General features: G+C 42.5%; 4 protein-coding genes across 8 annotated transcripts in view; 2 read left to right on the top strand and 2 right to left on the bottom strand.

Annotated features, from left to right (window-relative positions):
* Nucleotides 1–3,505, top strand: part of LOC103360620 (serine/threonine-protein kinase MARK1) — a 32,164-nt gene extending 28,659 nt beyond the window's left edge. For 2 of the 4 annotated variants that reach the window (XM_008286445.1, XM_008286443.1), the window contains exons 17-19: nucleotides 956–982; nucleotides 1,628–1,672; nucleotides 1,792–3,505. In XM_008286445.1, coding sequence (XP_008284667.1) covers nucleotides 956–982; nucleotides 1,628–1,672; nucleotides 1,792–2,137 — 418 coding nt within the window. In that variant the 3' untranslated portion in view covers nucleotides 2,138–3,505. The remainder of the gene's footprint in view (nucleotides 1–955; nucleotides 983–1,627; nucleotides 1,673–1,791) is intronic. The other 2 variants (XM_008286446.1, XM_008286444.1) reach the window with 1 other exon arrangement.
* A 166-nt stretch (nucleotides 3,506–3,671) lies between these two features.
* Nucleotides 3,672–9,119, bottom strand: LOC103360621 (leucine-rich glioma-inactivated protein 1-like). The gene is made up of 8 exons (XM_008286447.1): nucleotides 8,433–9,119; nucleotides 8,134–8,205; nucleotides 7,524–7,595; nucleotides 7,352–7,423; nucleotides 6,455–6,526; nucleotides 5,869–6,038; nucleotides 5,592–5,756; nucleotides 3,672–5,427 (listed from the first exon to the last, which is right to left on the bottom strand). Exons 1-8 carry the CDS (start codon nucleotides 8,624–8,626, stop codon nucleotides 4,610–4,612), a joined length of 1,635 nt encoding a protein of 544 aa, XP_008284669.1. The 5' UTR covers nucleotides 8,627–9,119; the 3' UTR covers nucleotides 3,672–4,609.
* A 3,410-nt stretch (nucleotides 9,120–12,529) lies between these two features.
* On the bottom strand, nucleotides 12,530–18,287 carry LOC103360614 (cone cGMP-specific 3',5'-cyclic phosphodiesterase subunit alpha'-like). Its single transcript, XM_008286436.1, has 22 exons — nucleotides 17,820–18,287; nucleotides 17,244–17,396; nucleotides 16,757–16,846; nucleotides 16,485–16,625; nucleotides 16,292–16,366; nucleotides 16,145–16,209; nucleotides 15,984–16,050; nucleotides 15,827–15,874; nucleotides 15,574–15,723; nucleotides 15,186–15,329; nucleotides 15,027–15,092; nucleotides 14,769–14,915; nucleotides 14,502–14,609; nucleotides 14,296–14,405; nucleotides 14,102–14,189; nucleotides 13,904–14,004; nucleotides 13,672–13,779; nucleotides 13,500–13,563; nucleotides 13,343–13,417; nucleotides 13,146–13,229; nucleotides 12,888–13,038; nucleotides 12,530–12,796 (listed from the first exon to the last, which is right to left on the bottom strand). The coding sequence occupies exons 1-22, from the start codon at nucleotides 18,285–18,287 to the stop codon at nucleotides 12,756–12,758; spliced, it is 2,544 nt and encodes an 847-aa protein (XP_008284658.1). The 3' UTR covers nucleotides 12,530–12,755.
* The window catches only part of myofl (myoferlin like), a 36,069-nt gene continuing 33,063 nt past the window's right edge, over nucleotides 15,621–18,626 (top strand). For both annotated transcript variants that reach the window (XM_008286439.1, XM_008286438.1), the window contains exon 1: nucleotides 15,621–15,631. The gene's annotated coding sequence lies outside the window, so the exon portion shown is untranslated. The remainder of the gene's footprint in view (nucleotides 15,632–18,626) is intronic.

The following is an 18,626-nucleotide window of genomic DNA, read 5'->3' as shown; positions in this document are numbered from 1 at the left end:
CTACGTTAGCGTTTTAGCTGCTAACGTTAGCAGCAAAGACGTTAGCTGCTAACGTTAGCAGCTAAGACGTTAGCGAACCGTCTTCGCTAATGTCTGAAGACCACGGTAGAGGACCCGCATCGGTTAAATATTTGCCTGAATACACGTCAGTTAGCCTGGGAGTGTCGCAAAGACTTGTTTCTTCAGTTTCATTTAGTATGTTGTTTATACTTAATTAAAAGCTTGAATACATGCATACAGTTTGTGTTACTGTATGAAAATTAGGAGTGAAATTCACTGTGATGCTAGGGGCGCAAACTACAATCTTGCCTAGGGCACCAAATCGGTCAGGGCCGGCCCTGGCTGGGTGTAATGTTTTTTGTGGTCACTGTCTTAGTTTAGCATGTTAACGTGCACATTTTGCACAAAACACAAAGTAAAGCTGATAAATGTGTGGGTATTTAGTTCTAAACTAAAATATTGGGCACACTGAAAAGTTAACAGCTAAAAATGGCTAATGCTAGGCTACAACTTATAGTTATTTTCGTAGTAGGATAGAGCAGCTGTCAATCCCACATATGTACAGAACCATAACAAGCTCAGATTATATATGTTGCTACAAAGGAGACACTAAACGCTGTACATGGATTTGTGTGTCTCTTGTGACATGCAGAAAACAGAAAAACTGCCCAAAGCCAAAGCGTCTGAAGAGGTTTAAACAGGAACAATTTATGCTCAGGTTACTCTATGTGAACTTTTCCACAGTGAAGATAAAGGAAGCGTCACACACACACTCTCTGACCTTTTCCAAATCCCTAGTGCTTTACTACACATCCACATTGCTGCCCTTTGCTGTCGGTGTGACAGGCAAAGCACTGACCCTCCTCATCCATACAGCAGCAAGCACCTTGTGTCACCTTCACGCTGGCCCATCTGTTAGAGGCTCACAGCTTTCTCTCCTTTTCTCCCTACCTAGAGCTCTGTCTTTCAGGTCCACCCGGAGGTAGGAAGAACGTAACGCTTGCTGCACCTGTCCTTCCCCCCCGCCCCCCAAAAAAACAAAACCTCTCTGTGCCCACTACGACCTTGGCCCATGTTTCCTTAACCCCTTCCGTACTTGCCCACTACACCACATCCTCGCCTACTGACACCCTTGTTATGCCGTGTATTTCCTTCCCCTTGTGTCCACTGCCTCTTCAACAAACCTCACGGCTCACCGGCATTTCTTTTTTTTTCCCGTACTAAGCCACCAGAAATCTGCTTCTCAGGTTGCCGGCTTTCCTCTCCTTACTCTCCCCCGTCTTTGTGCTAAGCTTAAGAGAAAAGACCAGGCAAATTACGGAGGCCGAATCAAAGCTTTAGAGACACTTTTCCACTCTTTACCGATCGGTGGGGATTAAGGAAAGGTGGCGTGCGGTCGATCAGATGATGCATTTGGTTAACGTGAGCTGTAACAGTATGTAACCTCCAAAGGTCACCTCATTGTGTGCTGAACCCTGATTCCCAGGAGTGTGGATTCTTTCCTGGCATGATGCCTGACACCCCCCTCTGTGTCTAGTGATGATGGGGGGTGGTGTTGGTAGCGGGTGGGGGACCCATGTTGACATCGGCTCATGGGAATAACAAGTCTATTCCTGGTTTATTTCAGGGTGCCTAGTGAGGGAGAGGCCAGTGCCAGGACAGAAACACCAAGGTGAGAATTTGATCGAGATGTGGATTTCTCAAAGTAACCAATCTCTGCCTCCTTCAACGTCTTTCCCCGTCTCTGCTCTTTCTCTCTGCCTGTCTTTTTTCCCCCCTCTTGCATTTCAGGAGCGCATCCGGCGACACTAAGGAGGACGGCGGTCGGGACTCCAAGCCTCGCTCGCTGCGTTTCACCTGGAGCATGAAGACCACCTCGTCCATGGAGCCCGCCGAGATGATGAGGGAGATCAGGAAAGTTCTGGACGCCAACAGCTGCGACTACGAGCAGCGTGAACGCTTCCTGCTTTTCTGTGTCCACGGTGACGCTCGCCAGGACAATCTGGTCCAATGGGAGATGGAGGTGTGCAAGCTGCCCCGCCTTTCACTCAACGGCGTGCGCTTCAAGAGGATATCGGGCACGTCCATCGCCTTTAAGAATATCGCCTGCAAAATTGCCAATGAGCTCAAACTGTGACGGCAGATGGAGTCCCAGTCAGTCTTTTGGTGAGCTCTGGTTACAGTCTCATCTCTTCACTGGATTAGTGTTGACTTACAGGACAAAAATTCAGCACTGAAGGTCCTCACCACGCAGAATCAGGGTGGACTCGGCTGGTAACGTGCAATACTGGCCACGAATGTACTGTACAGGGTAGTGGATCAGAGAGATATCGCAAGGTTTAACCTCTGTGACGGAGAGATAGCAAAAACAGCGAACCCCCTCTTTTCTTTCTTCCGTCCGGCCCTCTGTCTCTCTCATCAGCCCGCTGCTCCATGTCAGAGGACACATTCATGTAACATGCAGTATGCAACTGAAGATGACCATCCTGCAATAATGTTTTCAGTCTCTTTTTCTAAAACGCCTACTACAAGATCTACTCTCCTCGCTGAATAACCATTAAAATTACTGTAAGCTAAAATAGCCGCTTTTCCACCTGTGTTAAGTCAGTATATAGATCAGGCTGGAGTCCATACTAAAACTATGTAAAAAGAGAATTGTACTGTATGCATAACATCTGCAGGTACTGTATTGTATATTGATTTTACGTTCTGTACAGAATTTAATTGTCAATACTGTCTTTTTTCATGGGATTTGAGTTCTTTCCTAATATAATTGATGTCTCTTAGAGCATTATTCTTTCGGTCTGTGAGGTTTTTTTTTTTTTTTTTTAATTTTTTTTTTTTTAAGAGCCACCATATGAAAATAGTGTTTTCAATTTTATTTAAAGAGCACTAAATTATTTTGTGGAATATTGAGGGATGTGCTCCCTTGCCTTTTATGTTATATTTTTTTGCCTATGGAAAAAAAAAACACTAAGTTGCACCACATAGACTTGAGTAGTAACTTCAGTTAAAACTGAAAAAAAAACGTGTTCACTTTATTTTCTCTCAGCAGTAGGTTGGTGATTTTGGAGGTCCTGCTGCAATTGCACAAGTTTTCCAGGGTGACGTGTATGAACATGAGAGTATGCACCTGTATTCCTTTCATGTTAGTTTGGTAGTCCTCAATTACAAAAAACAGCAGGGGTTAAATTGGTTTACTTTAGAAAGCAACGGACGGGATGTCTTTATCCAAAGGACTGCAGATGCATGAAAAGTCAAACGATTACCACGAAAGTGCAGTTTTTCTCGCAGAGTCTTTCTAAAGAGCCGAATTTATTCCTGCCACCAGTGTGATTGTGCAGGTACTTGTGTATCTCCTTGCTTGTGTTTTTTTTTTTTTTTTTTTTTTTTTTAAATTCAGCGGATTTTATTGTATTTATTCCATTACATTGTAATGTGCTGCTTTGTAGATTTGAGGCGTGCACTTTGTTGGAGAAAATAAAAAGGATTTTATTTGTTTGTATTTATGTTAGTTTATTTCTCATGTCTGTTGTAACCGCACAGCTAACTTGGAGACGATTTTCCTTTAATTAATGACGTAAATGCGCTCGTTCGGGTGTGTTGTTTTGCTTAGAGGACCAGGATGTCACACTGAAGCCATGTCATGCTATGCAGCGCCAGCAGGGAGCTCAGATGAAATGATAGCCTTTATTGACTCTAAATAGCATGATATTAGTCCTAATCATGACACAGTTGATGTATTTTGCATACATGTTAGCCAAAAGGTAAAGCATGATGAACAATATCCTCATTTTTTTTCATTTCAGTTCCCTAAAGCGTTTGAAAATAGTTCCCAGTTAAGAAAAACTGTATTTTCAATACTTTTTAAACATTGTACAAACCATTAACAATAAAAATGCAGGTTGCAGGGATATACAGGTAGACTCTCACACAACATTTGTTTATATTTTTCAAATTATGAGCATAATTTTAAATCATTCTCTGTAACAAATGTATCCAACAGCCATGGTCCCTCTTAGACTTACAAAAGCTTCATTTACAAATCTTTAAGCATACAAATGGAAAGACAGAAAAGTGTAAACATTTCATTTTGGCAGATTTCTTCAGTTAAACATGTTAATAGGTTAAAAAGTACAATTCTATTATTACTTTCTGTAGATAAATATATGAGATTACAAATGTATAAACATTGTGACATGAAAGGCTGAACACGGAAAAACTTTACTGGTCGGTGTTAGATTTGATGGATTAATGAACGTAGATGTTGCATTAATCAGGATGGGACAGCCTGTGTCAGGCCCTGGTCATGCATTAATGACTTGACAACATGTTGGGTTTAATCCTAACTTGAGATGCGTACATTGAACTCAGCATGCATCTCGGACAAATAGATTTGGTCGAGATGGATGCATTTGTCTTTAAGCTTATCGTGCACTGATCTCAATGGAAGATTTTAAAAATGAGTAGGAGTAATGCCTGCCTTTCTCAAGCTAGGATCAACACTTTATCAGTTGTTCAGCACTGTATCTGCTGCAACAGCCTTCTTTAGACAAAGAAAAACACTAAAATAACCAAACAACCAATCAGCCAAGAAAGAAATAACTGCTCAGTTGCTCAGATCGATGACCAGGTGCTCATAGATCTGAGTTTTCCCTTTGAAACTGGAGGCTAGCAAGAACTGACGGTTGTCTATGGAAACTGGAGAGAAGGCCCTCGGCGCCTGGATGTTCAGCTCCTGGAAACGAACAAACTGGTCCTCCTTGGCATCCCAGCGGTACACCTGGGTGAAAGAGTAATCGCTGCCCAGGATGGCATACTGCCAGCTGCCCACAGCGAAGGGCTGGAACACCATGGAGCCTCGAGATGGCATGGTCTGCATCTCTCTAAAGAGGGCCCCGTCCCAGCGCATCACTTTGGAGTCCCCAATGAAGCGCGTCAGGCAGATGAAGAGGTCGGATTTGACCTGGAAATGCTTTACGGCGTACACATCCTCCATCTCTGGGATGTCGGTGCGTCTGTCGAACAGCTTGGTGCTCTTGTTCCACTGGTAAATGACCGGCCTCTGGGAGCTGCTGGACAGGATCAGGTGAGGTTTGGAGGAGATCTCCATGTACTCCACATCCGTGTCCCGGTACCAGGGGTGAAGAGACTGATGAGAATAGAAGCCATTGCCATTCCACTTGTAGATTGTGGTGGACCCAGCCTTGGAACTGTCTGCTATGACAAAGAAAGACTCTCCATCGATGCGGAATGTTTCAACGTCATTTGGTTTGCGGATCCTCAGGATGTCAATGCCTTGGAGCTTGATGAATTTGTTGGCAGAGGTGTCACGCTTGTAGATGTGTGAGCCACCAAACAGCTGAGCCACGATAACAAAGAGCTGGTTGTCGATGACCAGAGGTTTGCAGATCACTGTGGATGTGCCTGGTAGAGAGAATATAAGGATAAAAACAAAAAAATACAACTTCACTTTGTCTTAGATTCTTGTCTCCATCTAGTGGTTCCTCAACTAATCTCAGCCTGTCTCGAAAACTCTAAAAGCTCACTGACAACAACATCGGAGGATATTTGAAATCACTTCAACTCACTGTCAATATCATCAAAGTTTCTGAAGACCATCTCCACGTGATCCCACTCCAAGAAGCTGCACTTCCCAATAAATGGCTGTGCAAACACCACATACTGGTCATTCCTGAAAGAAAACGCTTCCACCGATATGGATTCAAACTTCAGGGACTGATAGGAAGCAAACTCTGTGAGAGGAGAAATAGCACACTTGAACTAACATCAAAACGATCCAGAGCAGCTTTGATCACTGTGAGAAAGTAAAGTTAAATGAAAACAGCCGCCTGTTTCGCGCTCCACCTGTTGTGATGCAGTCGAAGGACTGTGGCACCAGATCGTTGATCTTCTTGTCCAGCTGCGAGGCCGGGCCTTTGCAGTAAATCTGATCCACCGTAGCATTGGTGCTGTATATCCACTCCACCAGCCACTTCAGCTTACAGTCACATGTGAACTGGTTCCCCCGCAAGTCTCTGACAGAAGAAAAACAGCCAAACTACTGTTTAAAAGCGCGCTTTCTGAATGGATTTAATTCTCACAGTCCCTGAAGTGTGACTGCAAACTTTGCTCTTTGGTCCTCACAGCTTCGCTCTGTGCTGTCATTATCATTAAGAGGGACTATAAAGGAGAACTGAACTTCTTCAGTGGGTGATAGATTGCAAACCATCTCTCTTCCTCCCTGCCGCATGTAATTTTAATGGTGTTAAAAGCGCCAGCTGCCCACACATTTGTCAATCCTTGGCTGAAGTAGAATAATGATACAGTGTTCTATATATAGAAGACCGTACGGGAAAAAAAACCTACAATGGATCACAGTTGGATGCATTACAGGTTATGTAAACTAATGCAACTCATCTCTTTGTTTGGTAAGAGTAAAATTCATACTTACACTTTTGTCAAGGCCTCAAGACCCTTGAACAAATCTTTGGGCAGAGTCTCGAGATTATTGTAGGCAAGACTCCTGAGAAAGAGGGAAAAGGGAAACATGCTGCTTATTGTTCTGGTTTCATCAGTGATTCAAAGCACACTTCCCACTGTAGTTCCCTATTCACAGAATTAAATTCATACCATACGCATATTCTTCTGTTTAAATGTGAGAAGAGAAACTTGTAGTTCTTTATGACATCTAAATGTTTTATGGTGATGCAGTATTTCTGTACAGGAGGATATGGAGTTAGCTGGTAAGCTGCTTGGGCGCACGTCGCCACCCTTAAGGGTAAAGGCAGGAACATTGCTTATTGTGAGTTTGAGGAAACGTTAAGCTATTTTTAGCACTGCCTCCTCAGCCATTTTACGGCTTTCCCTGCAACCAAAAAACGAGGGAAAGAGTAGACCTCACTATTGAGAAGGTTGATGTGGCATCTTGTGTTTGATTGTACCTTGTCTGTCTAAAATTAAGTAAAGTTTTGTTGGCATCAGTGAAGAATTTAAGAGAATTTGCTGCTAAATCTGTCAGTAAATATCGTAGGCGTTCAGTGGAGCTTGACATTGACAGGATTTGCTTTCCAGTCATATTAACAGCTGCACACTGTTGGGAGAGATATCTATGTGGCAATACAAGTTGTGCAATAAACTTTTTCGGCATTTCATCAGAACAGTGCCTGCCTGCACCTGCACACAGATTACAACAGTGTCTCATGATGCACATAACAGAGAGCTTCATTAGATTCTGTTTCGACAAAGAGATCATGAATATTTCAAGCACAGAAAAACAACACCCTTAATTGTTGGTACTATTTCTGACCAATAAGATCTGCAAAAGGAATTTAAAATATAATGTACTTACAGATGCACTAAGGTTTTGAGTCCACGGAAAGCATGTGGTGATATCGACTTGATTTGGTTGTTTTCAATGAATCTGAAAAAGGCATTGGGGGAAAATGCATAAGACTCAAAAAGGAGGCAGTCTTGTAGATGTAAGAAAAAGCTTCCAGGATTCATTTCTGTCATCTACTCACAGATACTCTAGATGAGGAAGACCGAGGAAAGCATCCTCGTTTATAGACTCCAGGTTGTTGGCTGTGAAGAGGCTGTGCAGAGGGATCTCAAGTTAATATTCTATTGTTACCAAGTGGATCATAACAAGCCCACAAAACTGACCTGTCTGACCGAATGATCTTAACAGAAGCCCAAACACTTCAAAGATGAGGATCGATGTTGTGTTTGACATGTTTTCTTTAAGGACACACTACACCCCCTGAGACAGGAGTGGAGGGGATTCCCTCTTCAAAAGGAGGAAATACCCATAAATAAATCTCACTCTGAAATCAAACCTGATTCACAATATACACAGATCTGCATTCTAAGACAGGGGTTGGATGAATGCTCAGCAGAGAAGATTACCATGATATGAAAAAGGCATGTTGGGAAATCATTTACAAAGGTAATTTCATCCCATTTTTCTTTTTGTGTTTAAGCTCTCCAGTCCAATCAATGGCCACAGCAACACCCCTTCTGTTACAATGTGCAGCATCAGTAGAAGGGAAATGTCTTAAACATGGCGTTGATCACTTCAATGGGGACTGACAGCATGCAACAAAGACTGGAGAACAAAACCAGATTTCTCACAGGAGGTGCAGGGCAGGCGTGTGGATGAAGCTCTCTTTCGGGATTTCAGTGAATTCAGACTTGACGAATGATCTGTGGGAGGAAAACACGACAGTAACACACACACACACAGCTTCAAAGCCTGGACTGTCTCATGCGTACAGTTATTGCAGTCTTATTCCTTGGATATGCAGCAAGAGAAAAATCCTGATCTTTAACCAGCACATAGAGCTTCATATGTTTTTTTTTACATACATCACTGCAATGGAAAACACCGGTTTGGATTCTATGATGAGAAAATAATAATAAATATAACTTACAGTGATATGACATCAGAGGGGAAGCTGCGAGGGATCAGTCCTGCGCTCTCGCACAAAGCGTTATCTTTGGTACATGTACATGACTGGGGACAGCGAGGCCTGGCTTTCTTGCTGTCCACTAAAAGTAAAACTGACGCCACCACAAGTAAGCCAAGCCAGGGCGATCTTCTGGGCATCTTGCGTGTATTTTCCATCCTCGCGAACCGCTGCGGGCACGACTTGCGCGTCGAACAGCCCTGCACATGAACCAGGGTCTCCGCTGTGGTTCCTCTCCCACCGCTGCTGCTGCTGCCGCCGCTGCTGCCTGGAGGCCAAGCGACGTGCCGTCCGCTCTTGTTTATCTCCGCCAAGTGCCGTGCGCCTCCGCCGCTCTGGAGGTGATTAAACCGGGCGCGCGTCCACACGGCTGTAATTACACTACACCCCAGACGAAGGAGGAAAAAAAAAATCTATATCCTCTGTGACAAGAATAAAAATCTAATTAAATGCCTGTTGTGGTTGCTGACGCTCAGGAAAATACCAGCTGGCTCGGTGACAGACGCGGTGTGAGGGCAGGTGGGGATCCCAGCGGGAGCAGACGGAGCATCTCCATCCAAAACCACGCCTATGATTTCAGCAAACGCCACTCTCTCCGTGTCAACCTCCTGGAGGATTCCACCCAATAGGCAACGGAATTGTGTAATTTCTCGTGAATCAGCTGGAGAAAAAAAAGAAGAACTGACATTAGCCAGCAGATTGCCTGCTATGGCGCAGACGCACACGAGCTTTCTATGCGGGAAGCGGGGTGGGAGACCCGCCGAAATGTTACTGGAATGATGGAAGTGTAGCTGCAATATTGGCTCATCTTGCCGAAAAATCCTGCCGTTACCCAGCCTGCACGCGTTAATGTCATGAAACTCCAGTGCTTTGTGCTGAACAGTCACAGAAATGTGCACATTTGGGGGTGTATTTCCTGGTTTGTGCGCGGTTTCCATGGCGACTGCAGGATGCAGAATGTTTCTGACCTGTGATGGAGGGGTGTGGGGAAGCCCTCCTATCACCCTGACATCTGCTCTGCTTCAGTCAGATGAGCCCCATCCCCCTCGAACATCTCTCTCACAATGGGCAGGTTAATGCAGGCTCTTCTTTTTTTCCTGCAGATAATCTTGTTTATTTTAAAGCCACGTTTAAACAAACCACTGCCATTCCTTGCACTTCCTTTTTAATGCTTTACTGCTGCAAAACATTAGTTTCACAGTTTTATTGCATCATGCCTTTCCTCTGTTCCTGGCATGACTATGTGCAGCAGGGTCCCCTGGGAGCCCTATAAGGTCTTCCTATTCACCATCCAATTTCTCAGATCCCTCCAGAGTTTTAAGATTAATATGTTTACTCACTCTGTCTGGGAGCCTGCATGCGTCACAACCTTCTGGGAAGACACATGTGCAGGGCTTTTTAAAAGGTCTCTAAGTAAATACGTGCTGCTCTGGACCTCTAGTCTCTCTGTCCCTGATGTGATTACACCATTTGATACCCAGTGCCTGTTTACCATGATAATGTAATTTTGCCTGTAACAATGAAAGCAGGGCATTTAGAAGAGCATGGTCACGCTCTGGGGTTTTTCAGTGTTCTGATGTTCAGTTTTAGGCGAAAGAATGAAGCTCTTGGACTGCTTCTTCTTCGTCGAAGAGGAACGAAACATGGGAAATGTGGAGAAGCTGGAAGGCACACAAAATAACAAATGTATTTTGTCATGAGCCGCTGTTGGACTGAATAGAGAACACTGGATATGATTGTTGTGCTGCGAGATGATGGGTAGTGTCTGTGCTTCATAAATGTCACCATTCATCTCTGGAATAGAGGACAGACTCTCCAGCAACTGTATGACCACAGTGAGGCCGGTGTTTGTCCCTTTCAGTGGAATTTTGGGACCAGATTCCTGTAACAAATACATGTATCTAGTAAAATGAGTGGCTTCACTGATGTGCCTCAACACCTCAAACATACTGCCATCAAAAACAAACGTGTTTCATGTGCAAACAATAAAGTTGTGGTAGGTTTTTAAGTTGCAGCCATTCGGTCAGGCAGTCTTCACTGATGAGCGGATTTCACCACTAGAGGGAAATGTGGAGCCAAGGTAGATAGCTGTCAGAGGTGGATTGATGAAAGAGCTCTTTAAAATTCTCTCACTTAGATTTTCAGTTAAAGAACAAGAGCTTGTGAAAAATTTCATGAATTCCTTTCTTGTTTTCTCTGTACACTTGATAGCATTTTAGATCACTGCAAATAATAATCACATCATTCAACAAAACTACTCATATCTGACAAATGAAATTGAAATTTAGCTAAAAAATAAAGAGGGCCGCCTTCCTCCTGCTGAAGCCTTGAACAAACTGAGCGAACAGGCCTGTGTTGCAGGTTGACCTGTGGACAAACTCTTGAGGTCAGTCCACAAAGCAGGCTTACCTTCTATGACGTTATGCCAGACTTTTGTAAATGAGATGCTCTCTGCTTATTGCAAGAACTATGAAGCTTCCATGCGACCTGCCAGTCACCTGCATGTGCCAATCATACGACCTGGATCATCACTTACTCCAGAGACGCATGGCAATATCTTCCTAAATGTACGTAACACAACATTATAATAATTACCCGACACAGAGTAATTCACAGTCAGTGCAGGGCAATACTACATTTTGCTTTCTTGTTCAGAGCAGATTTTGCAGCCAGAGTGTAATTTAAACCTCCATTTAAATGCTTCAACTTAACAAGCAGAGATTTGTTTTCAAACTTTAGCTCTTTAGCTCAGTGCCTTCCCAACTGAGGTCAGACAACATGCTTAAAAAGGTCAAAGGTCAAACCGCACAACTAAGAATGTATACTTTCAGCAGCACAGAATGGTGAAAAAACGCAACACGTGTCATAAAAATAGTGGATGCAATTGTTTACTGAATGACTATGTGAATGCCAAAAGCAGAAACCAGTTCTAAAACAGTAACACAGGTCTCCTCTAAGCTTGTTAGCAGCTCATTAAAAGGTGAACTGTTTGGTCAGTCCTGTTGTTCTAAACCCTTCTTTAGCTCATCTCAGTCCTAAATACACTTTACACAAAGCCATGTGGGTCAGGGAGGCCGCTATGATCAACACAGCCTTTCTACTTAACAACGTCCCATCATAACATTGATACCACAGCTGAAGTAAATCCCCAAATTAATGTTTTTCCTTACATCAAATTCCAGAATTCTGCTTTGCAAACTAGCTAAAAAAAAGCACAAAACAAGTATGATTTGAAAATATATTTTATTTACATTGTTTATGCTTTACACATGTTGCTATTGCACATTTAAATGCCTTTGAAACTACGCTTACATGATACAGTCAAATTCCATTGCAATGGCTGCATTCATTGAGATTCAAAGTTCTGTCGAAAGCAAACAAACTCTTAATTTCAACTTTAAGTCACAACATAATTACATGATTTAGAGGCTGTTTTAAAACCAGGTCTCTTTTCTATAAATAATGACTGCGTGTGCTTCAAAGTGTTTTCACATGACACCTTCCTGTAAATACTTACGCACCTTCGACCTGCTGACTTATGAGCAGAGCGGCAGTATTTTTACTTTATGTAAGCAGGGGACTTAAAATGGAAAGCCTTGGGCCTCGACCTGGCTTATAACCAAATCCAATTCAGTCAAATCTTCTTACATGTCTCACCCATTTGCCACTGACATATGCTTGAAATTTTCAAAACACTGCTTATAATTTTCTTTAAAAAGCAGCTGGTGATGTTGCTTACATTCCTTCAACAAAGTTTCAAAAAATAAACTTCAACAATATTTGAAAAATAGTTAGATATATCCATGCATCTTACACTGTATCATATGTACAGGCTAGTGTTTCCATTCACATCATGTCCAAAGCCAAAGAATGTAGCTAAACATCCTCATATTATTGTCATTTTAAATATTTATAATAAAATACACATCTTCATAAAGATACAATTAAGGTGTTTTTTTTCTTCATTTTAAATATTTTTGTCATTTTAAATATTTATAATAAAATACACATCTTCATAAAGATACAATTAAGGTGTTTTTTTTTAAATATACAAGAATAATGCATATTTACTGTTTCCATAGTACTGCATACAAATTGTATATACTCAATAGTGCCAGTAAGATAGCTTTCTGTATCAGAGGATAGATGATCAAAATTGCACAGCATATAAAAACAACAATTTATGGATTTTGCACATCAGAATTCCCTCATCTGTGAACACATACACACACTGTACAAATACACATCCAGACGAACATCCATAAATGCTTCGGTGGCGTTGTTGTTCTAGCAGATGATGCATGTCTTTGACTTCCCGCCATCTTGACCTGTGAAAGGACCAAAAGAGAAAGACAGTGAGAGACAGGCAGCGATGCAAACGCACACCGAGCAGGAGGGATTTTCAACATCAGCGCTCACCTTCTTCGTTTCCACCTTCCAGTCTTTTCTTCTCGTCTTCGATGGCCTTCATCTTGGCCTCGTGGACGTCTGCGAGGGCTCTCCATTCTCCCCTGTTGATATTCAGCCCCTCAAACATGGGGCTGATCTCTGTGTGGAAACGAGAAAACTCCTGCAAACAACAGGCGGACAAATAAGACGTGAGAAAGTTCATTGTAAAGAAAGCAACACATGCATTTATTAAAAATAATAAATGTTTTAGTTGTATATTTCGGTAACCTTGTACACAAAGGAGCAAACAAAGTCGATGAAACCACACTGCATCTTGGGGAGCTCATCAGCATGATTTCTGTCCATCATTGGCTTAAAGAAGAAGAAGAAGAAGCAGGAGATGATGATTACTGTTGTGACTTCATGATCAAATATACAGTGCAGGTACATAATGCAAAAAAACCCCCCAGAGAAATCTCTCTTACAATTGGCTGTTGCTCAAGAACTGTCCTCTCGAGATCTCCCTGCTCCCAAAATTCTGCGGCCACCATCAGCGCGACCTATAAGCCAAACAGAACGATGCTTGAATGAGTATTTTTTTTTGTTTGTGATCATGTTTCAAACTTGAAGAAGGGAACGCACCTTGCTCTGAACCTCCCATGGCTTTGTAATGGCTGACAGATCGCAAGCTGTCATCATCATTGCCCTGTGGAAAACACAACGGTGCTGAAGAATGTTTTGACTGAAGGCCAGAGCGTTAAGACAGATTAACAACAATTAAGAAAAGTGGCCTCGAGATAAATGATGTATTTACATGATAATTTCCTTCCTGGTTGGGTTGTTGGAGACGTAGCCGATTTTCTCTTTCTCGTCTGGAATCCCCTCCATTGATTCTACTATTTTTTGGAACATTGTTCGCTTCCTGCAAGACGAGGAAGCTGTCAGACTTTTTTTTTTTTTAAAGTCATTTAGGAAATATTATGCATTAAAATACCAAAGGTGAATGTCAAACATAACAGACTCTCAGTAAACCTGACACTCCTTACTTGAAATAGAGGGCAAGATCAGTGGCAATGATGCAAACTTCAAACAGATGCTGCACTGTTTCAAACTGACGCTTTTGAAGGTTTTGAAAGATGTTCAGGTTCTGCAAACGAGATTAGAAGAACAGGTTACCGAAAAAATGTAACTAGATACAGCGCAGTGTGACAACCATGATGACATAACAGCACATAAGGACCCACCTCATCCTCCATCAGTGTTTTACTGTACTCCAAGTGATGCCGCTCCATCACTGAGGTGCTGTGAAGTTTTGCCAGTGGGGATGCGCTCCTACAAGAGACGACCATGAAAAAAAACAAGTTTTCTAGTGTGTAATTCAGTTTCTCTCCATCAGTTTGTCACAGATGTCATCTGAAAATATCCACAAACAGCTTACTTTGTCTGGTAGAGATTGTTGGTTCCTCTGTGGTCGATGTCGTGGCAAAATCCAGCAGCAACCATGGCGAAGGCGTCGAGATCAGAGTAATACTTCTTCAGTTTACCTGTCTGTTGAAGGGGCGGAGCAGACAACCCTTTGTTAAACTTCACTGAGATTCCTACAAGTAAGAAAATACAATTATTACAATGATGACTGAGACGCACTAGCAGCAGAGCGAACATGGTTTGTCCAACGTTGAAGCCGTGTCTCCAGTTGTGGTATGTGATGTCGCGGTATCCCTTTCGAACAGTGTACATCCACCTTGTCAGGATCTGCAAGACAAAGGTGGAAAAACAAAAACAGCTGTTTAAGAAAAAGACTCAGTTGTTTTAAACATGCAGTCCTTCAACATGTGTTTCAGAGGTAGTGTGCTGGCAGGCAGGCAGGGGGGAGTGTGGTGACTCCAGCCAGGTTTTCTGACTATACAGTACCTCTGCTGGGACTTTGAACTTCTCCACCACCCCCATTTCAAAGAAGCAGCGAATACCACACTTGATGAGGTCATGCTCCGACAAAGGAAAGTCACTGAAGCGGAATTCAAGCAGCTCCACCGACTTGGCTTCAGGGATAGTGGTTCTCTGCACGTTGGAAACACAGTCCATTCAGTCAGGATGGCACATCAAACAGTCCAGACTTGTAAAAAAAGAAAACTCAACACATCACTGGCAGAAAAACACAGTGTTGCCTACCAGCAGCTTGTACATCTCCTTCTGGTCGCAGTCCTCTGGTGCAGAACCAAACTTATCTTGAGTGTTCTGTGGGGAAATGAGAGTTTCAAGGAAGTTTGACGGACTAATTTGTTTTCAATCTGGCTGGATTAACATCAGTAAAGTGGGGCAGCAGCTCACCAGAATAGTCTGCACATCACTTAGTGTGGCCTTTGTCTGGTACATGAGCATTTCCTGGGAAATTTCTTTCCCCCACTCTGTCCTGTTCAGCTTGTCGTATGTGTCGCTGTTTAGAGTGGACCAGCCGAGGAACTGTGTCAGAGCCTGTGACGTGGAGAAAACAAGACCGTTTAAATTCAGCTTCAATTATTAATATATTCTTCCACAGACTATCTAATATAGGGAAATGACAAATACATAATAAAAGATGCAATTAACAAGATAAGTTCTTTTGAAATTGTACATTCCTGTAAATTAATGTAAATTTACGGAATTTTAATTGTTGAATTTTGTGAGATTTAAATGGTAAGACAGCGAAAGAGCTATAGATAGACACAGTTCTGCGTACTTCTGTAATTTGTTCATCGTTCTCATCGAATGGTTTGCCATCTCTTCTGTTGAAAAAAGTGGCAACACCAACAATTTCTTCCTTTTTGTTGACAATTGGAAGGGAGAGGACATTCTTAATCATCCATCCGGTCTCATCCACTGCTTCTTTCTGCCAAATAAATCAAATCCATTATGCAGATTACTTTGGTTATTAACAGTAATGTTTGTGGATTTATTTGAAGTGGTCATTTGTTAGAGAAGAAGCGTCTCACCTGAAATGCAAAGTACTCATCTCCTGGAGCGTTCATCATGTTGCAGATCTGGGAAATTAAATAAATTGCATTTGGAGATGAGCGGATCAATTGTTGTTCGGCAGGAGATATTCTCCACTGTGCTCTCAAGTCATAAAGGAACAAAAGCGCAACTTACAAATCCATTCTCAGCCACATATGATGGGAGTCCACTAACCAGAGCCCAGTGGTCTGCAGGAGGGCCGCTGGGAGTTTACAGAGACGTGAATAAGTCAACTTACAAAATGTAAATAAATCTGTATCATCTAGACAAGTGCTCAAGTGAATCGTGACACTTACGGGATAACTTTAATCTCCTCTTTGTCCTCCAACAAGTAGTCAATAATTTTGTAGAAGTTGATTTCCTGCATGGTAATAAGAGTGTTTTAAATAAATTTGACAAATTAGTGGATGTGAATTTTTATAAAAAACCCAGCACTGGCTTACCCTGCCATCAGGTGTCTTGGGGCCCTTGTAAGCCTCCTGCTCTCCGAGTTTGATTGCCCACTCATCGAAGAATTCCTGGTGAATAAAAGGACAAAAATTATGTTGGCTAACACTCCATTAATAACAAATGAAAACACACAAGCGCTGCAGTAATAAGAGACAAAAACAAAAACAAGGACTTCCTTCTACGCACCTTCTCTTTGGTCATGTCCAGAAGTCCGACAGAGTATCTCTCACATTTGATATAAGTCCTCACGGTGTACAAGGCTTTGTGAAACTGCCTCTCAATATCCGTGAGCTCTTCAAAAACTTTGCTTGCAGACCACAGCAACACCTACAGCAAGGAAACACTTATTATCACAGGAGCCTTTGATTCTTGCATCCCTCCATTTATTGTTTTAGTGCAGTTGGGAAAATAATATCTCTGTATAATATGCTTTTGGATTTATTGGTGTATCTTTGTACCTGGCTTCTCCTGGACTCTATGTCCCACATGTAAGCAGTGTGCGCTTGGAGAACAACCACAGCAGCAAAGTTCACATATTTATTGAAGAGCTGTAACAAAAGAGCAAAGAATCATATTGCTTTATGAATCACATTCGCACGTTCACTTTCCGTATTCTTGGCGGTTTCTTTCACATCCGATTGACCTCAAGCGTCAGTGTCACAAAGAGGCCAAGAAAAATTGTCTGAATGTCTAACTGGATTATAAGTTGAGCTGTCATAAAGTTGACCCAGAGCACCAACTCAAATCTCTAAATATACAGGTCAGAGACAGGAAGCCGGTCGGCTAAAATTGGCCATTTTACCAAGCAAGCTAAGGTGAAGCTGTGACCCTTGCTGTGGATTTGCTTTCCAGCTTCATTGGCATCGTTTCTTAGTTCAGTGTTTGATTCTGTCTGAGTCAGCAGTATTAATTCTGTTCTTAAAAATGAACACCGTGTCCACTCACCTCCTGATCGCTCTTAGAGAATTCATCAGCACCTTGTTTGTTGAGTGCCATGATGACACCGATGGGTTCCTTTCCACTCATAAGAGGAGCCGTAAGCATGCATTTGGTTGTGTATTTGGTCTGTTTGTCCACAAAGTCACTGAAGTGAGAGTTCTGAAAACGGCATCAAAAACACAGGAGAGTTGTTAAGCTCAAGAAGGTAAAAACAAACAAAAAAAAAAAGGTCACACATGCTGTAGAATGGATTAACAGCAGTATTACACTACCGTTTCAGCTACAAGTGTGAGTCACACTAAAGCAGAAAGGATAATCAATGTTGATTGTAATTATTTGGTTTATAGTTAAGGCAAAAGTTCTTCAGACAAAACTGAAGTTTCAAGAGTTATTCTAGCTATCTGAGAGATAATGAGATTAAAAAGGCAGAATTGGAACACTCTACATCTGCACAGATAACAAACAGTGCCATTGGGCTTTAACAAGACAGATGCTATACCAGTAACACAACCTGACTACCCTTTTTTTGCCTAAGTTATTTATTTCTTAATTCAACTTTTAGCTAATCTTTTATTTCCTTACCTTCTTCACATCAGGAACATTCTGGGGTTTCTTGGTGTGTGCAGTCCATCCAACAATTCCCATGTCGGTGGGGAAAACAATCTCTACATTGGGGTTCACCAGATTTTTCTCAAATGCAGAGTTGTTCGTCACGTCGAAGAGGATTGTGGACAGCTCCGGTGTTCCGTTACGAGCCCTGTAACCAAAGTAGCTGAGGCGGTCTGCCTGGATGAGCAGAGCAATCCTCTGGAGAACTTTATGCAGGCCTTTCTCCATCGGGTCGTTGCCCTGCATCTCCTTAACGAGCTCGAATATGAACTCGGCCTCCTGGATGGTGGTGACATCCTTGTAAGAGGCCGGGTCTTTGATTTGGACCTGGTTGTTGAAGGCAGCAGTGATCACATCTGCCTTGACTTTCTTTTCGTAGTACTCCTTAGCAAACTGTGGGTTGTTGTCAAGGAACTTCTCTACAGTGTCTTTGTCTCCCATGTTGTTTGAGTCTGGATGAAGGATCCTTCCTGCTGCTGTACGGAGATGCTCCCCTCAGACGGGTACGGATGGTTGGAGGAGAGCAGTAAAGATGGACTCCAAGATGTGGCAATGCAGATCCTACTGAGGCATTTTCTGAACTCCTCTGTGGGCAAAGCACCAAAGCAGCAGCTCCAACTTTCTCCCCAGGTAACAGAAGGTAGTGAGTAGCTTACTGGGTAAGGGGATCCCAGGGGGGGCTAAAGACAGTGACGCAAGAGTCATAAAGCTCCTGAGCTTTCTTAACTTGCAAATCCATCCACTTGTCATTTCAGAGGAGAAAATCCCATCAGAGGTAAA

Source organism: Stegastes partitus, unplaced genomic scaffold (assembly GCF_000690725.1).
Source record: "Stegastes partitus isolate 25-593 unplaced genomic scaffold, Stegastes_partitus-1.0.2 Scaffold455, whole genome shotgun sequence".
In the NCBI taxonomy this organism is placed as follows: domain Eukaryota; kingdom Metazoa; phylum Chordata; class Actinopteri; family Pomacentridae; genus Stegastes; species Stegastes partitus.
Note: the sequence above shows the minus strand (reverse complement) of the source record. Positions and strands in the feature narration are given on the sequence as shown.